Below are 23,317 nucleotides of genomic sequence, written 5' to 3'. Positions count from 1 at the left end.
GGATTATAGGAGGAACTTGATTGATTTATTGAATAAATGAATAAAAGCTCTAGGGGACCAAATAATGAACAGTTGATTCAGAAGAAACCTGACTTTTAGTGGTTAGGAACAATCTTATGAGTTAGCTCTCTTAGGTTAGTTCTGGTATCTTTCCTTCCTCCATGTCTCCCTCCCTCCCTGCAACCCTCCCTTTATTCCTTCCTTCCAAGCCATCTATTGTTTCAAGGTTTCCAACCCATAGAAGGCCCAGAGCCCCATCTATGGTTACCATTCACCATTTCCCTTAAGCTGACTGGCCACTGATTACGGAGTTCAGTCAACTTTATTCTTACTTTCATAAATGGTGCTTTGTATAATCCCCCTTTTTAAAAAAATGTGGTTATTGTTGAGCTTAAACCCCAAGTTCTCTACTTGTTCCTTATCCTGTAGCATCCACCCTCGAGATAAACAGACTGTGGCTTATCGGCTGCACTTGGGGGCCCGTGCTCTGGCTTATGGTGAGAAGAATTTGACCTTTGAAGGACCACTGCCTGAGAAGATAGAACTCTTGGCTCACAAGGGGCTGCTCAATCTCACATATTACCAGCAAATCCAGGTGCAGAAAAGGGACAACAAGATATTTGAGGTGAGAACAGCAGAATAAACGGGTTCATTTTCTGGTGGAGTCAAGATTTCCTCCACACTGAGGCCATCTCTTTGGTTATAACATTACGGCGCAGCAGGTCTTGGTTGGTTGCGGGCTGAGCTTATCTCAGAGCCGCAAATAAACAGCTGTTAATTCATTAGCTTGGAAGCACTTTTGATAGACAGGACAATCAAGAAAGGGAAAACAAGTCCGTATTAAAATGGACTTGTAAAAATTTTTAATTTCCTTTTAAATTTTCTCTGCCAAAGCAACCATCTTTGCTAGGGCAGGGCCTGCAGCTTTATTTGTAGGTTACCTATTGAAGGATCCTTGCTCCAGAATATTTACCCCATCCTTGGGTGTATTTTTTGTTACACTCTCCTAAATCCTGACATTTTCTGAGTTTAGGTTCTCCTTTGAGAGGCTTATTCTTGGGTATTTGTAACTTAGTGTGACTTAATATAATGAGACTCCTTTTAATACCTAGCAGGGGTCATTCTGCTGTGGAATTGAGGCCATTGATGAAAGAGGTTATTCAGGAGTCTTCGACAGTTGAGGGTGGGGGATGGAGGCATTCCTACATGGAACATTTAAATGAGTGACTTTGGGAATCATAAGGCCTTAGGTTGGGAAGGGGTGTGTGAAAAGAATGCATTGGAGAAGAGAAAAGAATATTAAAGGCGAACTTTAACTACACAGGAGTTTATCTAGGGCTGCTATTTCTGAAGTCCTAAGGTATCCACCTGCCTCAGATGCTTGGTTGGCGCTTACCCCACTTAGCTTCTTTCCACACTGGGTTCCAGGTGAATTGAGAGACGTCTGCATTCTGAGCTCTCCTCTTTAGTTAGTTGCCAGTGGTCTGGATAATTTGTATTCCCATTTCTGGATTGCCTTCTGGCTTGAGAAAGCCTTCGTATCTAGAGTTCCTTTATGACCCTTCTTCATTCTACAGTGCCTCTGGGAGTGCCAGAGAGGAGCAGCAGCAGCTGGGCCACTCTGTTCACTTACATTCCTGCCTGCCTTGCTGTTTGGCAAGAGGGATCACCCAAAGAATGTTCAGGGGAGCCTTCCCTAAATGCCTTATGTGATCATGCTTCCTTGTCTCCCTCAGTAAATGTTTTATTTATTAAAATTATTTATTTGATCACATGAACGTGTATTATCAACCTGTGGCTGTGCTGACTAGATCCAAAGTGGGCTCAGGTTTGTTCTGGTTACTGTAGGAGTACGTCCTTGGTGAAGAGTGTCTCCTTTCCTCCCATCCATTGTCTGAAAGAGCAGTGCCCAGTTTCTTAGAAGACCCTTCTGACCTAATCATTCCTATTTTTTGGCTCTCTTATTAGATCTCCTGTTGCAGTGACCATCGATGCAAGTGGCTTCCAGCTTCCATGAACACCGTCTCTACCCAGTCCCTGACCCTGGCGATCGATTCTTGTCATGGGACTGTGGTTGCTCTCCGGTATGCTTGGACCACATGGCCTTGTGAATATAAGCAGTGTCCCCTATACCACCCCAGCAGTGCCCTGCCAGCCCCTCCCTTCATTGCTTTCGTTACAGACCAGGGTCCTGGACATCAGAGCAATGTTGCTAAATGACTGTTTCAATATGATCAGAACTTAGATATAAGGATAGGTCCTTCAGATTTTAGCATTTAAGAGTTTCAATAATAACCATTGCTTTTAAAGGAAATTAATAGAAAGCCTCATTGAATGGCTTCCAGCTAGCACATGGCTGTTTCTATATTCTGATGAGCCCGGGCTTATAGGTAACTTGAAATGCTTGCTTTTTGTTCCCTAGTTAGTCTAAGGGTCTGTATTGGACTAATTCTGAGCTACAGACAAATTGGACCTCAATGTCATTCACTTCCCTCATATTAATGGGAGTGAAATGTCTAATACTTTTGCCCCTTTTTATCCAGAGTTGTGGGATCTCAGGATTGGAAGAGATTTTAAAGGCCAAATAGGCCAGCTAGTATTCATGTGTTCTTTACAAAATTTCTGACAGGTGGTTACTGAATCTCTGTATGAACTTTCCATTTAAAACTTTCCAAGTTTTTCCTCATGTGGAACCGAAATCTTTCTCCCGTGAAACTTTACTACTATCAGAGGCTTTCAGATAATTGAAGACAGATGTCTTTGTATTCTCTTCAAGCCCAAACCAATTCTGTTCCTTCAATCTAAATAGTGGTAATATGAATGTCTAAGAAATAAGAAATGTGTGCAGGCACTTTGGGAGGTGCTAAGTGACTGCCCTAAGGAATGAAAAGCAAGGGCCAGGTGGGAGCAGCCCAGGGAAGACACTTGGGCTGCCAGGAACAGGAGGGGTGGGAAACTGGCTTAGGAAAACATGAACATAGGGGCAACAGAGGCAAACTGTTGTTCAAGTTAAATATACAGCTCAGGCTCTTTCTTTGAAGGTAAAAGGTTTAAGGATAATCCATTTGGAAGAAAAGAGTGAGGCTGAAAGTAAAGCCACATGACAAGCATATAGAAAAATAATGCAGATGATACAAATATGAAAGAGGCCTTCTGTGTGTATTATTAAGAATCTTCATGCAGTTTACTGATGGATTAAAAAACAAACAGCTAACATTGCCTGAAAATTATGTTACCTATAAGAAGTTGGAAATAAAAGCATAATCACTAGTGATGTGTATATATTTATATCCACTTGCAAATTGTCCTTGAAACATGTGAAAAGGAGTGAGAATGCTATCTATGGGTAGCTTTCCTCCCCTTAATGTGAAAAATGAGAACTAAAGCAAAAAGCATCTCTCACTGTACATATACAATGTATTTTACATAGTGTAAAAAATATGGTTTAGGTAGTGAATATATTAATGAAATCATATATAAATTTATTTTTAGGGGCTGAATAATTTAAAACATTATGTGGAATTCACTATATTTCCCCCAATTTAGGAACTTTTTGCTGTGTGAAAATGAAATTTATAATCACTCTGTAGAGTGAATGATGGGTTTTGCTTTAGTTCCACCCCTCTGTAGCGTTCCAAGGGGTTCTGGTGTAGCTCCAAACAGCAGGAATAACTTTGTCAGTGCCAAGATTTTATATAGTTAAAAAACAAAAAATCTACACACTTTGCAAGGAACTTTGGCTCCCCTGAGGAGTTCCTAGCATTCAATTCGTTCAGTTAACCCCTATTGCCCATGCTTTGACCTCTCATGCATCTGGCCCCATTGAAACCACGAACCTTGTAACAGATTGATGCCTGAGAAAAAGTCAATCATCTACCTGTCCACTCCGCCACTCTCAATACACATACCCCCGTGGGCTGTTCTAATTCGGGGGCAGCCAGAGGTAGCCAAGAACTCCAAGTCCAGGTTCCTTTCACCTCCAGGAACCTAGAATACATAGTGTGAAAAATGTGGTTTAGGCAATGACTATGTTAATGAAGTCATGTACATTTATTTTTAGTGGCTGAGTAATTTAAAACATTATGTGGGAATTCACTGTATTTCCCCAAATGTAAGAACTTTTTAGTTTTAAAATGAAATTTATAGTCACTGTAGAAAATTTGGACATTGAAGTATAAGCAAGTAAAAATCACCCCCAAATTCATCATTCAGAGAAATGCTATTTTGCTGAACCATTCACTTGAGTTACATAATTTTATACGCTACATATTATTTTGTAATCTGTGTTTTTGACTTACTTTACCAAAATAATTTTCTTATGTAAATAGAATATAGATTTAGTGTTTCAGTTTGTAGAAGCCTCATTTAACCAATTTCCTATTAATGGATATACAGATTTTTAACAATTTTCTACTATTAAAATAATACTGTAATGAATATCACATGCAAACATCATACCACACTCATCCAGTTATTTCTTAAGGTCCTTAACATGGAAGAGGATAAATATATATTTAAAATTTAGGAGGATGGAGCCAAGATGGCCGAATAGGAACAGCTCCGGTCTCCAGCTCCCAGCCCGAGCAACACAGAAGACGGGTGATTTCTGCATTTCTGCTTGAGGTACCGGTTTCATCTCACTAGGGAGTGCCAAACAGTGGGTGCAGGACAGTCGGTGCAGAGCACTGTGCGTGAGCCGAAGCAGGGCGAGGCATTGCCTCACTCGGGAAGCGCAAGGGGTCAGGGAGTTCCCTTTCCTAGTCAAAGAAAGGGGTAACAGACGGCACCTGGAATATCGGGTCAGTCCCACCCTAATACTGCGCTTTTCCAACGGGCCTGGAAAACGGCACACTAGGAGATTGTGTCCCGCACCTGGCTCGGAGGGTCCTATACCCACGGAGTTTCGCTGATTGCTAGCACAGCAGTCTGAGATCAAACTGCAAGGCAGCAGCGAGGCTGGGGGAGGGGCGCCTGCCATTGCCCAGGCTTGCTTAGGTAAACAAAGCAGCCAGGAAGCTCGAACTGGGAGGAGCCCACCACAGCTCAAGGAGGCCTGCCTGCCTCTGTAGGCTCCACCTCTGGGGGCAGGGCACAGACAAACAAAAACTCAGCAGGAACCTCCACAGACTTAAATGTCCCTGTCTGACTGACAGCTTTGAAGAGAGTAGCCCAGCACACAGCTGGAGATCTGAGAACGGACAGACTGCCTCCTAAAGTGGGTCCCTCACCCCCGAGCAGCCTAACTAGGAGGCACCCCCCCGGTAGGGACAGACTGACACCTCATTCGGCCGGGTACTCCTCTGAGACAAAACTTCCAGAAGAACTATCAGACAGCTGAATTTGTGGTCTCACGAAAATCCGCTGTTCTGCAGCCACCGCTGCTGACACCCAGCCAAACAGGGTCTGGAGTGGACCTCTAGTAAACTCCAACAGACCTGCAGCTGAGGGTCCTGTCTGGTAGAAGGAAAACTAACAAACAGAAAGGACATCCACACCAAAAACCCATCTGTACATCACCATCATCAAAGACCAAAAGTAGATAAAACCACAAAGATGGGGAAAAAACAGAGCAGAAAAACTGGAAACTCTAAAAAGCAGAGCACCTCTCCTCCTCCAAAGGAACGCAGTTCCTCACCAGCAACGGAACAAAGCTGGATGGAGGATGACTTTGATGAGTTGAGAGAAGAAGGCTTCAGACGATCAAACTACTCTGAGCTACGGGAGGAAATTCAAAACAATAGCAAAGAAGTTAAAAACTTTGAAAAAAAAATTAGAAGAATGGATAACTAGAATAACCAATGGAGAGAAGGGCTTAAAGGAGCTGATGGAGCTGAAAGCCAAGTTTCGAGAACTACGCGAAGATTGCGGAAGCCTCAGTAGCAGATGCGATCAACTGGAAGAAAGGGTATCAGTGATGGAAGATGAAATGAATGAAATAAATGAAGAGAGAAGGGAAGTTTAGAGAAAAAAGAATAAAAAGAAATGAACAAAGCCTCCAAGAAATTTGGGACTATGTGAAAAGACCAAACCTACGTCTGATTGGTGTACCTGAAAATGACGGGGAGAATGGAACCAGGTTGGAAAACACTCTGCAAGATATTATCCAGGAGAACTTCCCCAATCTAGCAAGGCAGGCCAACATTCAGATTCAGGAAATACAGAGAACACCACAAAGATACTCCTCGAGAAGAGCAACTCCAAGACACATAATTGTCAGATTCACCAAAGTTGAAATGAAAGAAAAAATGTTAAGGGCAGCCAGAGAGAAAGGTTGGGTTACCCACAAAGGGAAGCCCATCAGACTAACAGCTGATCTCTTGGCAGAAACTCTACAAGCCAGAAGAGAGTGGGGGCTGATATTCAACATTCTTAAAGAAAAGAATTTTCAACCCAGAATTTCCTATCCAGCCAAACTAAGCTTCATAAGTGAAGGAGAAATAAAATACTTTACAGACAAGCAAACGCTGAGTGATTTTGTCACCACCAGGCCTGCCCTAAAAGAGCTCCTGAAGGAAGCACTACACATGGAAAGGAACAACCGGTACCAGCCACTGCAAAAACACGCCAAATTGTAAAGACCATCGAGGCTAGGAAGAAACTGCAGCAACTAACGAGCAAAATAACCAACTAACATCATAATGACAGGATCAGATTCACACATAACAATATTAACGTTAAATGTAAATGGGCTAAATGCTCCAATTAAAAGACACAGACTGGCAAACTGGATAAGGAGTCAGGACCCATCAGTGTGCTGTATTCAGGAAACCCATCTCACGTGCAGAGACACACATAGACTCAAAATAAAGGGATGGAGGAAGATCTATCAAGCAAATGGAAAACAAAAAAAGGCAGGGGTTGCAATCCTAGTCTCTGATAAAATAGACTTTAAACCAACAAAGATCAAAAGAGACAAAGAAGGCCATTACATAATGGTAAAGGGATCAATTCAACAAGAAGAGCTAACTATCCTAAATATATATGCACCCAACACAGGAGCACCCAGATTCATAAAGCAAGTCCTGAGTGACCTACAAAGGGACTTAAACTCCCACACAATAATAATGGGAGATTTTAACACCCCACTGTCAACATTAGACAGATCAACGAGATAGAAAGTTAACAAGGATATCCAGGAATTGAACTCAGCTCTACACAAAGTGGACCTAATAGACATCTACAGAACTCTCCACCCCAAATCAACAGAATATACATTTTTTTCAGCACCACACCACACCTATTCCAAAATTTACCACATAGTTGGAAGTAAAGCTCTCCTCAGCAAATGTAAAAGAACAGAAATTATAACAAACTGTCTCTCAGACCACAGTGCAATCAAACTAGAACTCAGGATTAAGAAACTCACTCAAAACCGCTCAACTACATGGAAACTGAACAACCTGCTCCTGAATGACTATTGGGTACATAATGAAATGAAGGCAGAAATAAAGATGTTCTTTGAAACCAACGAGAACAAAGACACAACATACCAGAATCTCTGGGACACGTTCAAAGCAGTGTGTAGAGGGAAATTTATAGCACTCAATGCCCACAAGAGAAAGCAGGAAAGATCCAAAATTGACACCCTAACATCACAATTAAAAGAACTAGAAAAGCAAGAGCAAACACATTCAAAAGCTAGCAGAAGGCTAGAAATAACTAAAATCAGAGCAGAACTGAAGGAAATAGACACACAAAAAGCCTTCAAAAAATTAATGAATCCAGGAGCTGGTTTTTTGAAAAGATCAACAAAATTGATAGACCGCTAGCAAGACTAATAAAGAAGAAAAGAGAGAAGAATCAAATAGATGCAATAAAAAATGAAAAAGGGGATATCACCACCGATCCCACAGAAATACAATCTACCATCAGAGAATACTACAAACAACTCTATGCAAATAAACTAGAAAATCTAGAAGAAATGGATAAATTCTTCGACAAATACACCCTCCCAAGACTAAATCAGGAAGAAGTTGAATCTCTGAATAGACCAATAACAGGTTCTGAAATTGTGGCAATAATCAATAGCTTACCAACCAAAAAGAGTCCAGGACCTGATGGATTCACAGCTGAATTCTACCAGAGGTACAAGGAGGAACTGGTACCATTCCTTCTGAAACTATTCCAATCAATAGAAAAAGAGGGAATCCTCCCTAACACATTTTATGAAGCCAGCATCCTGATACCAAAGCCTGGCAGAGACATAACCAAAAAAGAGAATTTCAGACCAATATCCTTGATGAATATTGATGCAAAAATCCTCAATAAAATACTGGCAAACCGAATCCAGCAGCACATCAAAAAGCTTATCCACCATAATCAAGTGGGCTTCATCCCTGGGATGCAAGGCTGGTTCAACATACGCAAATCAATAAATGTAATCCAGCATATAAAAAGAACCAAAGACAAAAACCACATGATTATCTCAATAGATGCAGAAAAGGCCTTTGACAAAATTCAACAACCCTTCATGCCAAAAACTCTCAATAAATTAGGTATTGATGGGACGTATCTCAAAATAATAAGAGCTATCTACAACAAACCCGCAGCCAATATCATACTGAATGGGCAAAAACTGGAAGCATTCCCTCTGAAAACTGGCACAAGACAGGGATGCCCTCTCTCACCACTCGTATTCAACATAGTGCTGGAAGTTCTGGCCAGAGCAATCAGGCAGGAGAAGGAAATAAAGGGTATTCAATTAGGAAAAGAGGAAGTCAAACTGTCCCTGTTTGCAGATGACATGATTGTATATCTAGAAAACCCCATCATCTCAGCCCAAAATCTCCTTAAGCTGATTAGCAACTTCAGCAAAGTCTCAGGATACAAAATCAATGTACAAAAATCACAAGCATTCTTGTACACCAATAACAGATGAACAGAGAGCCAAATCATGAGTGAACTCCCATTCACAATTGCTTCAAAGAGAATAAAATACCTAGGAATCCAACTTACAAAGGATGTGAAGGACCTCTTCAAGGAGAACTACAAACCACTGCTCAATGAAATAAAAGAGGATACAAACAAACGGAAGAACATTCCATGCTCATGGGTTGGAAGAATCAATATCGTGAAAATGGCCATACTGCCCAAGGTAATTTATAGATTCAATGCCATCCCCATCAAGCTACCAATGACTTTCTTCACAGAATTGGAAAAAACTACCTTAAAGTTCATATGGAACCAAAAAAGAGCCCGCATCGCCAAGTCAATCCTAAGCCAAAAGAACAAAGCTGGAGGCATCACCCTACCTGACTTCAAACTATACTACAAGGCTACAGTAACCAAAACAGCATGGTACTGGTGCCACAACAGAGACATAGATCAATGGAACAGAACAGAGCCCTCAGAAATAATGCTGCATATCTACAACTATCTGATCTTTGACAAACCTGACAAAAACAAGAAATGGGGAAAGGATTCCCTATTTAATAAATGGTGCTGGGAAAACTGGCTAGCCATATGTAGAAAGCTGAAACTGGATCTCTTCCTTACACCTTATACAAAAATTAATTCAAGATGGATTAAAGACTTAATTGTTAGACCTAAAACCATTAAAATCCTACAAGAAAACCTAGGCAATACCATTCAGGACATAGGCGTGGGCAAGGACTTCATGTCTAAAACACCAAAAGCAATGGCAACAAAAGCCAAAATTGACAAATGGGATCTAATTAAACTAAAGAGCTTCTGCACAGCAAAATAAACTACCATCAGAGTGAATAGGCAACCTACAGAATGGGAGAAAATTTTTGCAACCTACTCATCTGACAAAGGGCTAATATCCAGAATCTACAATGAACTCAAACAAATTTACAAGAAAAAAACAAACAACCCCATCAAAAAGTGGGCAGAGGACATGAACAGACACTTCTCAAAAGAAGACATTTATGCAGCCAAAAAACACATGAAGAAATGCTCCTCATCACTGGCCATCAGAGAAATGCAAATCAAAACCACAGTGAGATACCATCTCACACCAGTTAGAATGGCCATCATTAAAAAAGCAGGAAACAACAGGTGCTGGAGAGGATGTGGAGAAATAGGAACACTTTTACACTGTTGGTGGGACTGTAAACTAGTTCAACCATTGTGGAAGTCAGTGTGGCGATTCCTCAGGGATCTAGAACTAGAAATACCATTTGACCCAGCCATCCCATTACTGGGTATATACCCAAAGGACTATAAATCATGCTGCTATAAAGACACATGCCCATGTATGTTTATTGCGGCACTATTCACAATAGCAAAGACTTGGAACCAACCCAAATGTCCAACAATGATAGACTGGATTAAGAAAATGTGGCACATATACACCATGGAATACTATGCAGCCATAAAAAATGATGAGTTCATGTCCTTTGTAGGGACATGGATGAAACTGGAAAACATCATTCTCAGTAAACTATCGCAAGGACAAAAAACCAAACACCGCATGTTCTCACTCATAGGTGGGAATTGAACAATGAGAACTCATGGACACAGGAAGGGGAACATCACACTCTGGGGACTGTTGTGGGGTGGGGGGCGGGGGGAGGGGACAGCATTAGGAGATATACCTAATGCCAAATGACAAGTTAATGGGTGCAGGAAATCAACACGGCACATGGATACATATGTAACAAACCTGCACATTGTGCAGCACATGTACCCTAAAACCTAAAGTATAATAAAAAAATAAATAAATAAAAAATAAAATTTAGATATCTACAGCTTAACCCTCCCAAAGGATTAAACAACTTACATTCTCACCAAGGTAGTCCTTTTTTGCCCTCACCCTCATTGACACTGGATGTTGTCAAATTTAAAAAAAATCCTTAACAATCTGATAGATGAAAAGATAGTTTAAGTATACTATAGCAGTGTTTTTCAAGGTTTTTGTTTGTTTGTTTTTGAGATGGAGTTTTGCTCTGTTGCCCAGGCTGGAGTGCAGTGGCGCGGTCTCAGCTCACTGCAACCTCTGCCTCCCGGGTTCAAGCGATTCTCCTGCCTCAGCCTCCCAAGTAGCTGGGACTACAGGTGCATGCCACCACGCCTGGCTAATTTTTTGTATTTTTATTAGACACAGGGTTTCACCGAGTTAGCCAGGATGGTCTCGATCTCCTGACCTGTAGTCCCAGCTACTAGGAGAGGCTAAGGCAGGAGAATGGTGTGAACCCGGGAGGCAGAGCTTGCAGTGAGCCGAGATTGCGCCACTGCACTCCAGCCTGGGTGACAGAGCGAGACTCCGTCTCAGAAAAAAAAAAAAAAAAAAAAAAGGTTAAAGATCCTCTTGAAGGATGTGCAAAATGTGAAGAAAAAGATGAACAGTGTACCTTGGACTGGACTTTCCATCTTGAGTTTAAGCAGAACATTGGATTTTGATGATACTGACATGAAAATTAAGCAGCAGCCTGGGTTGCAGGGGCTGGGACTTGATATTCCTTGAATTAGGATCAGAATCAAGAGTAGAAGTTTGTCAGAATCTCCCTATCTCCCTCGTTAGTCAGCTGCTGCTATAGATTTAATGTTTATATCTCCCCATAATTCATAAGTTAAATCCTAACCCCTAATGTGATGGTATTGGGAGGTGGGGCCTTTGGGAAGTGATTAGGTCATGAGGGCACACCTCTCATGAATGGGCTTAGTGATCTTATAAAAGGGACCCCGGAGAGCTGCCTTCCCCTTCTACCACGTGAGGACACTGCAGGAAGATGGCTGTCTAAGAACCAGGAAGTGGGCCCTCACCAGACATTGAATCTGCGCTCCTTGAACTTGGACTTCCCAGCATCCAGAACTGTGAGAAATAAATTCATGTTATTTATAAACCAACCTGTCTATGGTATTTGTTGTAGCAGCCTGCAGCTCTCTATCACTCTTGTTTATAAGAGGCTGAAGTTTACTCTACCTCAGGCAGAGCTAAGTGAAAAAGATTATATCCCGATTACAAGATAAAAATAAACAGAATTGACAAGAGAAATTTATTACTAAAAATAAAGCAGCTGAAGTTTTTCCCAGGGAAAACCATCACCACAGGACCCTCCATGATGAAATGTTAATATCTTCTTTACTTCTGAATTGCTGCCTTCTTCCATATACCCAAAATTTTAGTTTAAGTTAAATTAATCACGACAAAAATGATGTGGCATCTGATCCCTTCTTGTTCAATCTGAAGACTGAATTGGGCTACCCTGTGATGGAGACTTCAAGTGCTGCAGGTGAGTATCTACCAAGGGTTCATGTGTCAGGTACATGGGCTGGTAAGAAGACACAAAGGCTGCAGGCTGAAGCTCTGGGAGGTCCAAGGATCCTGGAGAAAACAATTCCTTAAGTTCCACTGCTGCTTGGGAGTCTGAGCAGACTGTTTTGGTCAGACACATACAGGTCCTTTCAATCAATTCCTTAACACCCTTGCATTTGTCAGCTCAATTTTGCCTTTGTTAAGATAGGACAGATACTTTTACAATGAAAACTGGTTGAAGATTAAGTGACTTGCCTAGGGTTATATAGTATATTAGGCAAAGAGTGAGAATTTCAATTCCATTTTTTAACCCAGAGTTTTCCCTATATGACCCCAAAGCCTGAACCCTTGATCACTCCACTCATTTGTAGGAGGAAGTCATGAAACACAGGCAGGGCCAAGGCCTTGACTCGACCCCACTGACTTCACTTGAAATGTTATTCCCAGTAAACTTTCCCCTGGTGTTCTGCTCCGGTCTTGCTTAGGTTACAGAATGAGATACCTTAGTTTCTGGGGTACCCTGCCTTACTACGATCGCAGGTGCTCCCCATGACATCTGTGAGTAATCTAGGAAGCTACGCAGGCCGCAGGTCCCCCTCTGACTCAGCACTCTGCAAGGCTGATTCAATGAAAGCTTTTATCATTCAATGCATAGATATTTAGGGTACTCGGCTATGTGTGAAGATGGAAAGGTAGCCTAAACACAGTCAATTTTCGAACCAGAAAGGTAAAGTTAAAGATACCTGGCAGAAGGGGATCATTCTGATCTTCATCAAAGATCTGTCTCTGAAAGGCTTCAAAGCTCATAGCTGCATCATTCTCCGGCAGCCCCTCAGGTAGCTGCCCATCTCCAGGTTTGCACACATCAAATTTCACCCACTGGTAACTGCAGAATCAAGGGAAATCACCCTTGAGAGTTATCTGCTAGACATAAATACCCACTCCTATCACCAAAGGGATCAGGTAATTTTTCTTTATATTCCTCCCATATAGATCTAAAACACATATTTGCTAACAAAAACCTGAAAGAAATAAGCAGGCCTCTTTAGTGACAAATTATTCTGCTAGATTTCCCACCCCTTTTCCTGTCATGGTACACACAGAAAATAGTAATAATCAGCGAACAGTGGACTCCTGGCTCTTGCTCACCTATCCAGAGGGCTAACGGGGCCAATACTGAGCCATACTGGTCGAGAAGCAGGCAGGTTTTGGACACAGAAGGTCAGTGAACAAAGTAGGAACTGCCAGTCCCTGGCCGGCTGATCACTGAGCTTTTCTCAAGGGAATGAATTTGACCACACTTACTTGATGCATTTTCGAGCTCCCGGACAGCTCTGGATCAGGTTGTGGATGGCTGGATGAGAAAATCCAAAAAAGTCAGCTCCAGCTGGAAGCAGGTTAGGCATTAGTTTCTCCCTAAACAGGAGAGGGATAATTTTAGTTTGAGAGCTTAGCGGGAGATGAAGATGGGTTTAAGAACAGAATAGTGGTATGAACAAACAGGATAAGCTTTCTTGACTTTGATAATGTGGAGGCTCTAGTTGGTACGACGTCAGGAGGATCCAGGATAGGTTTCTATAAAATAAGGTATCTCCACCCATTAAAAGCAAGAGAAAAGGTTTCACTGTACCAACAGTCATCTTTTAGCCTGTTTTCAAGCTTTTGGTCAACTTACATAGTAGCGCTTATAGTCCTGAGCAGTTCTGCATGACAAGCATCTGCAGAAGAGCTGACAATGGCATTCTGGGGGTCATCTTCAGGAACAATTTCAAACTGAGGAAGATAAACGAGCAATGAGATCAATCCTCAAGAAGGAAGGGGAGAGGGGTATACTACTCTGTAAATACTTCTTTACTCTGGAACTTGAAGCTGATGTATACCATCTTCAGAAGGGACACAAATACTTTCCTATAGGGCTGCTAAAAATCTAAACAAATCCAAGCACCTAGAGAAAGTCCTTTGACTGTTTCAGTTCTACCCTTCTTGGTTGATGGCTTTCCAAAAGTGAGCGTTTAATTTGTTATATACCTTTCCAATCCACTTACTTATATCCTTAAGTACAAATACAAATGGTGTTTTAAAAACAAATGAGATCACTCTCCATGTAATCTTTTAAGTCAATTTTACAAGATCTAGGGAAAAAGGCTGACTGCAAACTGCCATTTCATTGTATTTACTTTCATTTTGAATGTTAAAATATCTTGGTTATGTTAATAAAATGAAACTGTTGCATCGAAATTACACTAATTCTGAGGAATTTTTGCCAAGAAAATATTTTTGTAACAAATGTAACAAGTTAACTAGCTGATTTAATTATCTGGCCAGTTTTCTATAAAGCGCAATGATTTTTTTGCCAGGAAAATATTTCTGTAACAAGTTCTATCTAGCCAATTAAATTATTTGACTAGTTCTAAAGTTCAGTTAAACAGTTCCTAGTTCTTCAATGTTAACTTCAGTCAAATTATCCTGAACAGGATTAATTTATTTTCTGTATAATTTTTTAGAATGATATTGAGCACTACTGATTTCTAAAAAAAGTCAAAGCAATTTTTACTGAGTATAGTTTCTACTACTGTTAGTTTTCTTCTGTGGTTATTATTTCACTGGATTCAATTTACTGTGTCAAATTTTAGAGATCTGTCAATTTTGTCAGTAATAAATTCTCTTATGAGTGGTTTCAGTCAATGGTGGTTTTCTTATTTCAACCAATGGCATATCTTGCCAGGTTAAGATTCTAGTGTTTTATATTTATTTCTCAGCTAATAAATGAAAAAACCGTGAGCAATTAATTTCTTTTCTTTTTTTTCTTTTTTTTTTTTTTGATGGAATCTTGCTCTGTCACCCATGTTGGAGTGCAGTGGTGTGATCTTGGCTCACTGCAAGCTCCGCCTCCCAGGTTCACGCCATTCTCCTGCCTCAGCCTCCCCAGCAGCTAGGACTACAGGCGTATGCCACCAGGCCCGGCTAATTTTGCTGTGTGTAATTAATTTCAAATAGTCCAGGATTGCTCTACTATTTAGTATCTGTACTCTACTGTACTGTAGCTCTACTATTTAGTATCATGTCAATTTCAATTACTTTTTTTGTACTGAAATTTTTACCCTATTTGAGTAAAGAGCATTAAAGATAGAAATGTTATACTTTAGTCTTGAAGATACTTCCTTGTTAGTATAAATCTACCTCATTCTTTTAATTGCTCTACATACAAGGGTGGATATATTTTACTTAACCATTTTCTCGTTGATAGGTATTTAGGCTATTTCTAATTTCTTGCTATTGCAAATACTGCTACAATGAACATTGTTACATGTTACTTTGTTCACATTTGCACATTTCTCTAGGTGCAAATGTGTACCTAGTGCAGTCTAGATACTAGACTATCTAGACATATTCTGGGTCAAATGATACACATATTAAAATTGTTGATACTGCCAAGTTGCCCTCCCAGAAGACTACCAATTTTCACTCCTACTAACGTGTACTTGTTTTCCTCCACCCCAGCCAGCACTGGATATTATTAATCCCTCTGATATGTGCCTATGAGCAAAATAAGATCTCAGTTTTGTTTTATTTGCATTTCCCCACTTACTGATGAGGCCCACACTTTACCATCTGCACTGTTGCTGTGAAATGCCTGTGGGTTTTTTTTTTTTTAATATTGCTTTTTCCTACTCTACAGGAGCACTTTATCTGGTATTAATCCTTTGTCATACGTTTTCTTCCTGTTTATTGCTTGTGTTTTAACTCTGATCATGGTGTCTTTTGCCATTCAGAAGAGTTTACATTTTTAATAGTTAAATATATTATGTTCCATTATGGCTTCTAAGTTTCATGTCTTGCTAAAGAAAGCCTTTTCATCTCACCCTAAGATTATAAAAAATTCTTTTACATTTTCCTTTAACATATTTATAGAATAAAATATTCAATAAAACTAAAGTAATAAAAAGTCATATTGACACGTATAGACAAATAGATCAATAAAAAGGAATCATCTGGAAAGATACAAGAATTACATATATTTAGTGTGTGTGTATATATATAAATATAAAAAATATATAAATATATACATAAATATATATAAATATATATAAATATATACATAAATATATATAAATATATATAAATATATAAATATATATAAATATATAAATATATAAATATATATAAATATATAAATATATATAAAAATATAAATATATATAAATATATATATATAAAAATATATATAAATATATAAATATATATAAAAATACATATAAATATATAAATATATATAAATATATATATAGATATATAGATATATAAATAGATATAGATATATAAATATATAAAAATATATATATAAATATATATATATATATAAAACAGCTACTTGATGTTAGTTGGAACAAAATTTGAAGCTAGATTCCTAGCTCACACACCTAAAAATAATGTCCAGTTAGGTTAATGACCTAAAAAAGAAAATTAAAAACTCCACAGATTCTTCTTTTTCAAAAATGTTCTAGCATTTTGTTTTTCAGAGAAAATTAAGAATCGGCTTGTCAATTTCTACTAGGATTCTGATTAGATTTGAATTGCATTTATAGATGTATTATAAATATGGTATACCGTTACAATAATGAGTCTTTCTAAAGAAACTATTGCATAACTGAGGTCACGTGAGCTCTCAACTATGCCTAACAATGCTCTGATAGGCGTGATGCAATATTATCTACAAGAAGTCAAGCCGTCTCAGGGTTCTGCCAGCTTCTGCTCAAAGGTTCCTTACCTTGCCTCTACTTGCTTCTACCTTACTTTCTAGTGTTCTGTAACTTCCTCAGTGAAGCTTAGAACTCCGAAAATGGTCTATTTTTTTGTTTTTCCCTTACAATCAGGAGATGATGGTTGGGGAAAATGTACTGTCTCAAATCTTAGCACTGAGAAGGATGAAAAAAGGTATTTAGTAAGACTAGGATTTAAGACTCTCAGGTCCTTAAGAGTATTTGCAGCCAGAAACTAATATGCAATTTCTTTGCTAACTCCATCTTGGTCCAACTTGAAATGGCCGTGTATCAAACTAATCTTCCCTCTATTTTGGCCTGTACCTCACATAAGTAGGCTTGATCAAGCCTCACATAGTCACAAAGTCAGCAGTTGAAGTAGCATGGTTCAAGAGAAAAGAGCATCAGTTTGAGAATGAGACAGATAATAGATTCACATCCAAACTCAACCACATATTAGCAGAGGTGTGACTTAGGGCCAGCCACTTTTCTGCATCTTGGGATTACCCAAATGGTGATTATACGTATCTACCTTGTAAGGTATCAGAACAGGTAATATATATCCTGGCACAGAGAAGGTTCTAAAGACAAACTGGTTATTATTAGAGGGGGTACCTGAGGCTGCACACCACCATCCTTGATCTGACAGGTATAGAGACACTTCTGGTCTGGGCACTTCATGCTGGCATATATTCGAGTACTGCAGTAGCCCACGGGGTAGATGGCACTCTCATCATGAAAGCCAGGTCGGTCGGTGATGATCTATAAAAAACATTCCCCCAACCTGGGATTGAGGTCACTGAAGAATTTAGAAGTCCAGTTTCCTGTGGTAGCCTTTAGAACCACTTTGGGGCTGCAAAGAGTGACAAATCACACAAAGACAGAGAGTAGGCTGTGTAGCAGACAACACTGACCTGGTTTTACAGGGGCTGGAGATATTCTGGGGTTGGTATGGATCAGCAAGGGGCTGCTGCTAATGGGAACAGGGAGGGAAGGCTCAACCCCCTTCCCATATTTCCCTGATTCTCCTCTCTATATATCGCTGGTCTCACTCACCTCCCCCAGGCTATATACTGTTAGACCCCCTAGTCCGATGGGGAACACAGGCCGTCCCGAGGGATCCAGGGCAATGGGCTGAACCAGCTTGCGAGCACCTCCCTCCATTTTCTTTTTCTTGCATGTTTTCTTCAGAACTGAAACGCAAATCTGGGGTCACCCACTTTAGGCCCCTCCCAATGTTGAAGGGAAGGGATAAATTTGCATGTGAATGGTAAGGGCAATAGGCCAATCCTGGTTTTATATACTTACTGAACGGGCATATGGGGCTTTCGCCCAAAGCCCTGAGTAGCTTTCTAACCTGCCCAGATCAGTGCTTATGAGCTAAAGGCCTTATACTTTTTAAGGCCTCTTATTTCATCTGTAAGATCAGAAATTTCTCAAGCCAGCAGTGTGCTCCAAAGGCCACCTAGCCCATTTCCCTGCCTCTAGGAAAGACTAAATGGGATGCAACCCAGAGAGTTGGCGGAAGGGGGAAGTCTCAGTCTGCTCCCCTTGCGTTTGACGAAGTCTAGCTAGAATTTCTCCACCCAAAGTGGCTCTAATACATTTGACATTTGTTTCTCAAGGGCTCTTAGGGCTCCTTAAGAACCAGATGAGACTCTAAGTATATCTGTAGCTGTGTGTGTCTGTCAGTTAGTACCAGGTCTAACTGTCATTAGTAGGTGAGTCACTGGGGCTACTGATACCATCTCCCCAAAGTACCTTCCAGTTTGTTGTTCTCTTTGCCTTTTTCTTTTTTCTCCTTCTTAGTTTTCTTCCCAAATGGTTCCTCAGCCCCAGTGCTGGGCCCTGAAATAGGCCCAGCTCCCTGTATAGTACCCACAGAGCTGGCCACACCATAAGTCAGGGGCAAACTGGAACTGTGGGAAGGAGCTGCAGCCTGTACTTCCCCTTCAGTTAGAGCCTGAAGCTGGAGGAGCTTCTTTAGCAAGTACCTGAGATCAGGAAGGAAAGGAGCAGAGAAATGAACTTCCATATTATCTCAATTCAGTATTTTACTCAAGTACTGGGAAAAGCCAGAATTGTATACAAAGATTACTATACTCATAAAAGAAAGGTTCTTATTAGACCCTATGAACCATAAAGCCCTGGAGGATAATCAATACTTCCAGAGGCCAAGGATAAGAACTGTAGCTTATCTCTTGCATCTGGACGGTTCCTCTACCTTGATGTTGGACGGTGTTAGGCTTCTGAAAGGCACATTATTTACAGATGTATATATACCCATTGTGCTTTGCACAGAATAGTACATACAGAATAAATATTTGTAGAATGAGAGGCAGTTGCTTTTATCACTTGGCTTTTATAATTGGGCCATAAGATTAAATAATCTTAATAAGATTATTTATTAGATGTGGCAAGACAGCTTTTTCAGAAAGATGAGTAGAGGAGCTGTCTCATCACCATGGCCCAACCTAACTTGGGTGTGCAGGAACCAATGCGTCAGATTGTAAGTTTCTCTGTACTTGATCAAGTGGCCAAGCGGCTGTGCGATGCGCATAAATCCCACTGGGGAAAAAAATCTCCAGAGCAGTAACACCATTATCAATCACCAAAAAGGTGATGCTGAACACAAAATGAAGCCAGCTCACCTTCTTTCTTCTTTTGCTTTAAGAAATTTTTCCTCAAGACGAGCAATTTCATCACAAATAGCAGCATTTTCCTTTAAGTAAAAATTTGAATATAATCAGATAAAATGAATTAAAAAATCACATTATTATGCTGGGAAGAGGATCCATATTTCAAACCAAAAAAGCTTGTATTACTGAGTGAGAAGGAGGAGCTATTCTACCGTGTGACAAACTGTAAATAAATCCATAGGTAAAGGTAGTCAGGTTCTACTATGGACAGGGTATAGCTATGTAATTTATTATCCAATCTGGGACATCTTTGAGTGAAAAGGGGGTATTATTAATGCTTATGCCAGAACAATATGGTAAACCAGGACTGTCCTGGGCAAGCCAAGATTAATGGTCACCCTAATTAGTATAGCTTTTGGCAGAGAAAAAGGCATACTGCTTAAATCCATAGATGCTTAAATTAAATACTATAAATATGAAAACTGTCTGTTCTCAAGTGCCTCAACTCTTGAAAAACTTATAAAGCCAATCTAACCCAAATAGAGAAAAACTGGATGGAACAAAATCAAATTTAGTGTGTAAAATTCTTAAACTTCATAATCTACTTATATGAATTCAAGTATTATCTTTTTTCTTTTTTTGTAACTGATGACTCAATCTATCTCCCAAGCACCAATCCTGAAGGGAATGCTGAATCTGAATGCCCCATAGGTGGAACCTCAAACTCTCAAGGTTCAAAACAACATCTTTTTCTTCACAAAATCTTCTTTATGTATTTGATGGAACCGACATCCTTGAAATAACATAAATTCCAAGCTTTAGGTACCCTTGACGTATAGGGGATAAAAGAAAGGGAACAGTCAATCAGATGCCAAGCTCTCTTAGTTCTACTTTTCTTGTTTCTCTCCAGCGCAAATAGCAAGCAATGCACATAGCAAGTGCTGAATAAGTGTTTTTGGAATGTGTATTCTAATTTCTGAACCTTTCCTTATGCTTCCAAAAATGTTGAGAGACGTTCCAAGCTTTTGGTAGAGAGAAGAGATGAACTGTTAACTTGGATGTGGGGGGACATTTGAGGACTCCACCCCTATTTCCAAGCACTGAGGCAAGCCAAACTATTCTAATATAAAGTGATGGCTGGCAAGCTATATTAAGTTTATTCACTCAATAAATCCAGTGCTTCTACAATAAAAGAAAGGAAGAAACACTTGGAACACTCAAAGGTTAGAGGGGGGAAATTACTGAGAGTTTCATGAACCTCTTTGGGCAAAGTGTCAGTTATGGGGATGTGAGGTGCTCAGAAAATAGTCTGTGTACTGGAAGTCATAAAATGGAATCAGGGTTATCTAAGTTGGAGTCAGGGCTCTGACACAGTACCCTTGGGCAAATCATCTCTCTGGGCTTCAGTGTTCTCATTTTACAAATAAGGCCTAATTCTCAGGGCTGTATCTCGAGAATCAAACACATTTCCTAGAGTTCTGCAGTAATAACGATGACTAAAATTTATTGGTATGTCTTTTACGCACCAAGCACTTTGCTCACTTAATATTCATTATTCTGCAAGACAGTTACTAGCTCATTTACAGATGAGGACACAGAGAAATTACGTAATTTGTCCAAGGACACAAGGCTAACAAGTAGTAACGTATACGGAAAAGCCAACACTGTATTAATACTGTCACCCTGGGAAGGGGGAACAGCTTGGGGAAAGATTTTGTGAGGGAGTCTCCAGGCGGGGACCGGCTGGACGTGGGTCAGACTCACAAACACCGTGGCCTTGGCCGCTTTGCGCAGCCGCAGGTACTTCAGCCGATACTTCTCATTCTGGCTCTTCTTCGGGAGCTTTTTCATCCTGGCCTTGCTGGACTGCAGCGGAGCCCGCGGCGAGGAGGCGAGGCCGTCCAGCAGGCTCATGGTCCAGCCCCGCTACGGGGGCCCCAGGACGCTGCCGGCATCGGATTCTAAGTCGGGGAGCGGGCGGGAGCGCTGGCTTTGCCTGTTCCGGGCTAGCGGAATCGGGCCTCTAGGAATCTAGCTCTCCGGGACGTTCCCAGGGCTGACCGCAGGGCCAGAAACACCCGCAACCGAACCGGCTCCCGGCGCCTCCCAGCACTTCCGTGTCTGTCTTGGAAGTAAGCCCTTCCCGGAAGTTACGTCCCGGTGTCGGCAGCGTGTAACTTCCGGGGCAGGGAGAGTAGGGTGTGTGTGGGCGGTGCCATCCGGGGAGCCGGGAGGAAAGAGACAGCTGGGGGCTAGTGCTGGATGAGGAGAGCAGGGAGGGCCGGCGGCCGGAATCGGAATCCGGGCCTCGGGCATTTGTGTGCTTAGCTGAAGGGTACTATAGTTGAACTAACGAACTAACAAAAAGCTTACCAACGCGAGCTCTCATTCACGCTCCCCCGCCGGGCCACTGCGTTTCAACACGTTTTTCATGCTTCGTGCAGACAGGCTTTCCCAGACTGTAGAACAAAGTGAACCCAAGTGCTGGGACTCTGCTTCTTTCCCTGCTTCGTTCCTTTCTGCAGCTCACAGAAATGTGTTTGCAGGGCCTCCTAATGCTATCGTCTTCCCAGGAGCTGGGAACACAGTAGTGAATAGGAAGAAAGGCCTTGGCTCTTTTTTTTTTTTTTTTTTTTTTGAGACGGAGTCTCGCTCTGTCGCGCAGGCTGGAGTGCAGTGGCGCAATCTCGGCTCACTGCAAGCTCCGCCTCCCGGGTTCACGCCATTCTCCTGCCTCAGCCTCTCCGAGTAGCTGGGACTACAGGGCCCGCCACCACGCCCGGCTAATTTTTTTGTATTTTTAGTAGAGACGGGGTTTCACCGTGGTCTCAATCTCCTGACCTCGTGATCCGCCCGCCTCGACCTCCCAAAGTGCTGGGATTACAAGCGTGAGCCACCGCGCCTGGCCCTTGGCTCTTTCTAGTAGAGAAGATGAGAGATTAAACACGCAGTTTTAATACTAGCACTAAATAGTCACTCAGTAAATGTTTGTCTAGTGAAACCAGAAGTGTATTTCTGTACATAATATGTACATTTATATGGTTCCAACTTTACAACCAAGGTCTATTTAAAATTAGGGAGGCTAGAAAAATCTTTAGGGTGCGGTATTGGTAAGTGACCCAGGCTGGATGGCAGAAGGCTTGCATCTGCTTCCAGGGATGCCAATAACTAGTTCAGTAACTCTCTAGTTTTTTCTCTCAAAAAAAATTTGCTGTTTTGCTGTATTTTGTCCTTGCAGGCTTCGGGGTCTGACTTTATTTGTATTATTTATTTTCATATACGTGTATCACATCTAGGGGGAAGAAAAGTGCTATCCTTTGTCCTGGTTTGCAGGCTGTTTTGGCCAATGGACTTTAGTGGGATTTGCATGAAGATATTTTTTTGTTTCTTCTTCATTGGAAACATTTCCTTACACTTATAAAACATTTCATTCGAACTTTAGAAATTTAGAAAATGTAGTACAAGAAAGGTTTAAAAATCCATAATGCTACCACTTGGAATGAACTACTTTTAACATGTTAGTATATGTGTCTAATATTTTATGCATTTTTATATAGGTTAGATAATACTGAAAATAAAGTTTCCTTTTTGTTCATTTAACATTATATCATTTCAATTCCACAAATGTTAGTATAGCTTCTTTATAAGCATAATTTTAAGTAGCTGGTTAATATTCCAGTTATGGCTATATTATATTT

General features: G+C 40.7%; 2 protein-coding genes across 7 annotated transcripts in view; one reads left to right on the top strand and one right to left on the bottom strand.

Moving 5' to 3' along the window:
* Positions 1-3,270, top strand: part of SIAE (sialic acid acetylesterase) — a 38,939-nt gene extending 35,669 nt beyond the window's left edge. For both annotated transcript variants that reach the window (XM_055273576.2, XM_063635593.1), the window contains exons 9-10: positions 430-625; positions 1,969-3,270. In XM_055273576.2, coding sequence (XP_055129551.1) covers positions 430-625; positions 1,969-2,220 — 448 coding nt within the window. In that variant the 3' untranslated portion in view covers positions 2,221-3,270. The remainder of the gene's footprint in view (positions 1-429; positions 626-1,968) is intronic.
* TBRG1 (transforming growth factor beta regulator 1) overlaps positions 1-21,779 on the bottom strand; it is a 39,786-nt gene extending 18,007 nt beyond the window's left edge. Inside the window, exons 1-11 of one of the 5 annotated variants that reach the window (XM_055273580.2) lie at positions 21,384-21,779; positions 19,632-19,702; positions 18,742-18,974; positions 18,037-18,173; positions 17,596-17,742; positions 13,896-13,993; positions 13,526-13,636; positions 12,964-13,106; positions 11,728-11,776; positions 11,316-11,423; positions 3,881-3,987 (exon numbers count right to left, since the gene is read on the bottom strand). In XM_055273580.2, coding sequence (XP_055129555.1) covers positions 11,342-11,423; positions 11,728-11,776; positions 12,964-13,106; positions 13,526-13,636; positions 13,896-13,993; positions 17,596-17,742; positions 18,037-18,173; positions 18,742-18,974; positions 19,632-19,702; positions 21,384-21,533 — 1,221 coding nt within the window. In that variant the 5' untranslated portion in view covers positions 21,534-21,779 and the 3' untranslated portion in view covers positions 3,881-3,987; positions 11,316-11,341. Of the gene's footprint in view, positions 1-3; positions 3,988-10,200; positions 11,424-11,727; positions 11,777-11,946; positions 12,290-12,963; positions 13,107-13,525; positions 13,637-13,895; positions 13,994-17,595; positions 17,743-18,036; positions 18,174-18,741; positions 18,975-19,631; positions 19,703-21,383 lie in introns of those variants that run through there. The other 4 variants (XM_055273577.2, XM_055273579.2, XM_055273581.2 and 1 more) reach the window with 4 other exon arrangements.
* Positions 21,780-23,317: the final 1,538 nt, after the last annotated feature.

Source organism: Symphalangus syndactylus, chromosome 3 (assembly GCF_028878055.3).
Source record: "Symphalangus syndactylus isolate Jambi chromosome 3, NHGRI_mSymSyn1-v2.1_pri, whole genome shotgun sequence".
NCBI classification, from domain to species: domain Eukaryota; kingdom Metazoa; phylum Chordata; class Mammalia; order Primates; family Hylobatidae; genus Symphalangus; species Symphalangus syndactylus.
This window is presented reverse-complemented; position numbering and strand designations above follow the sequence as displayed.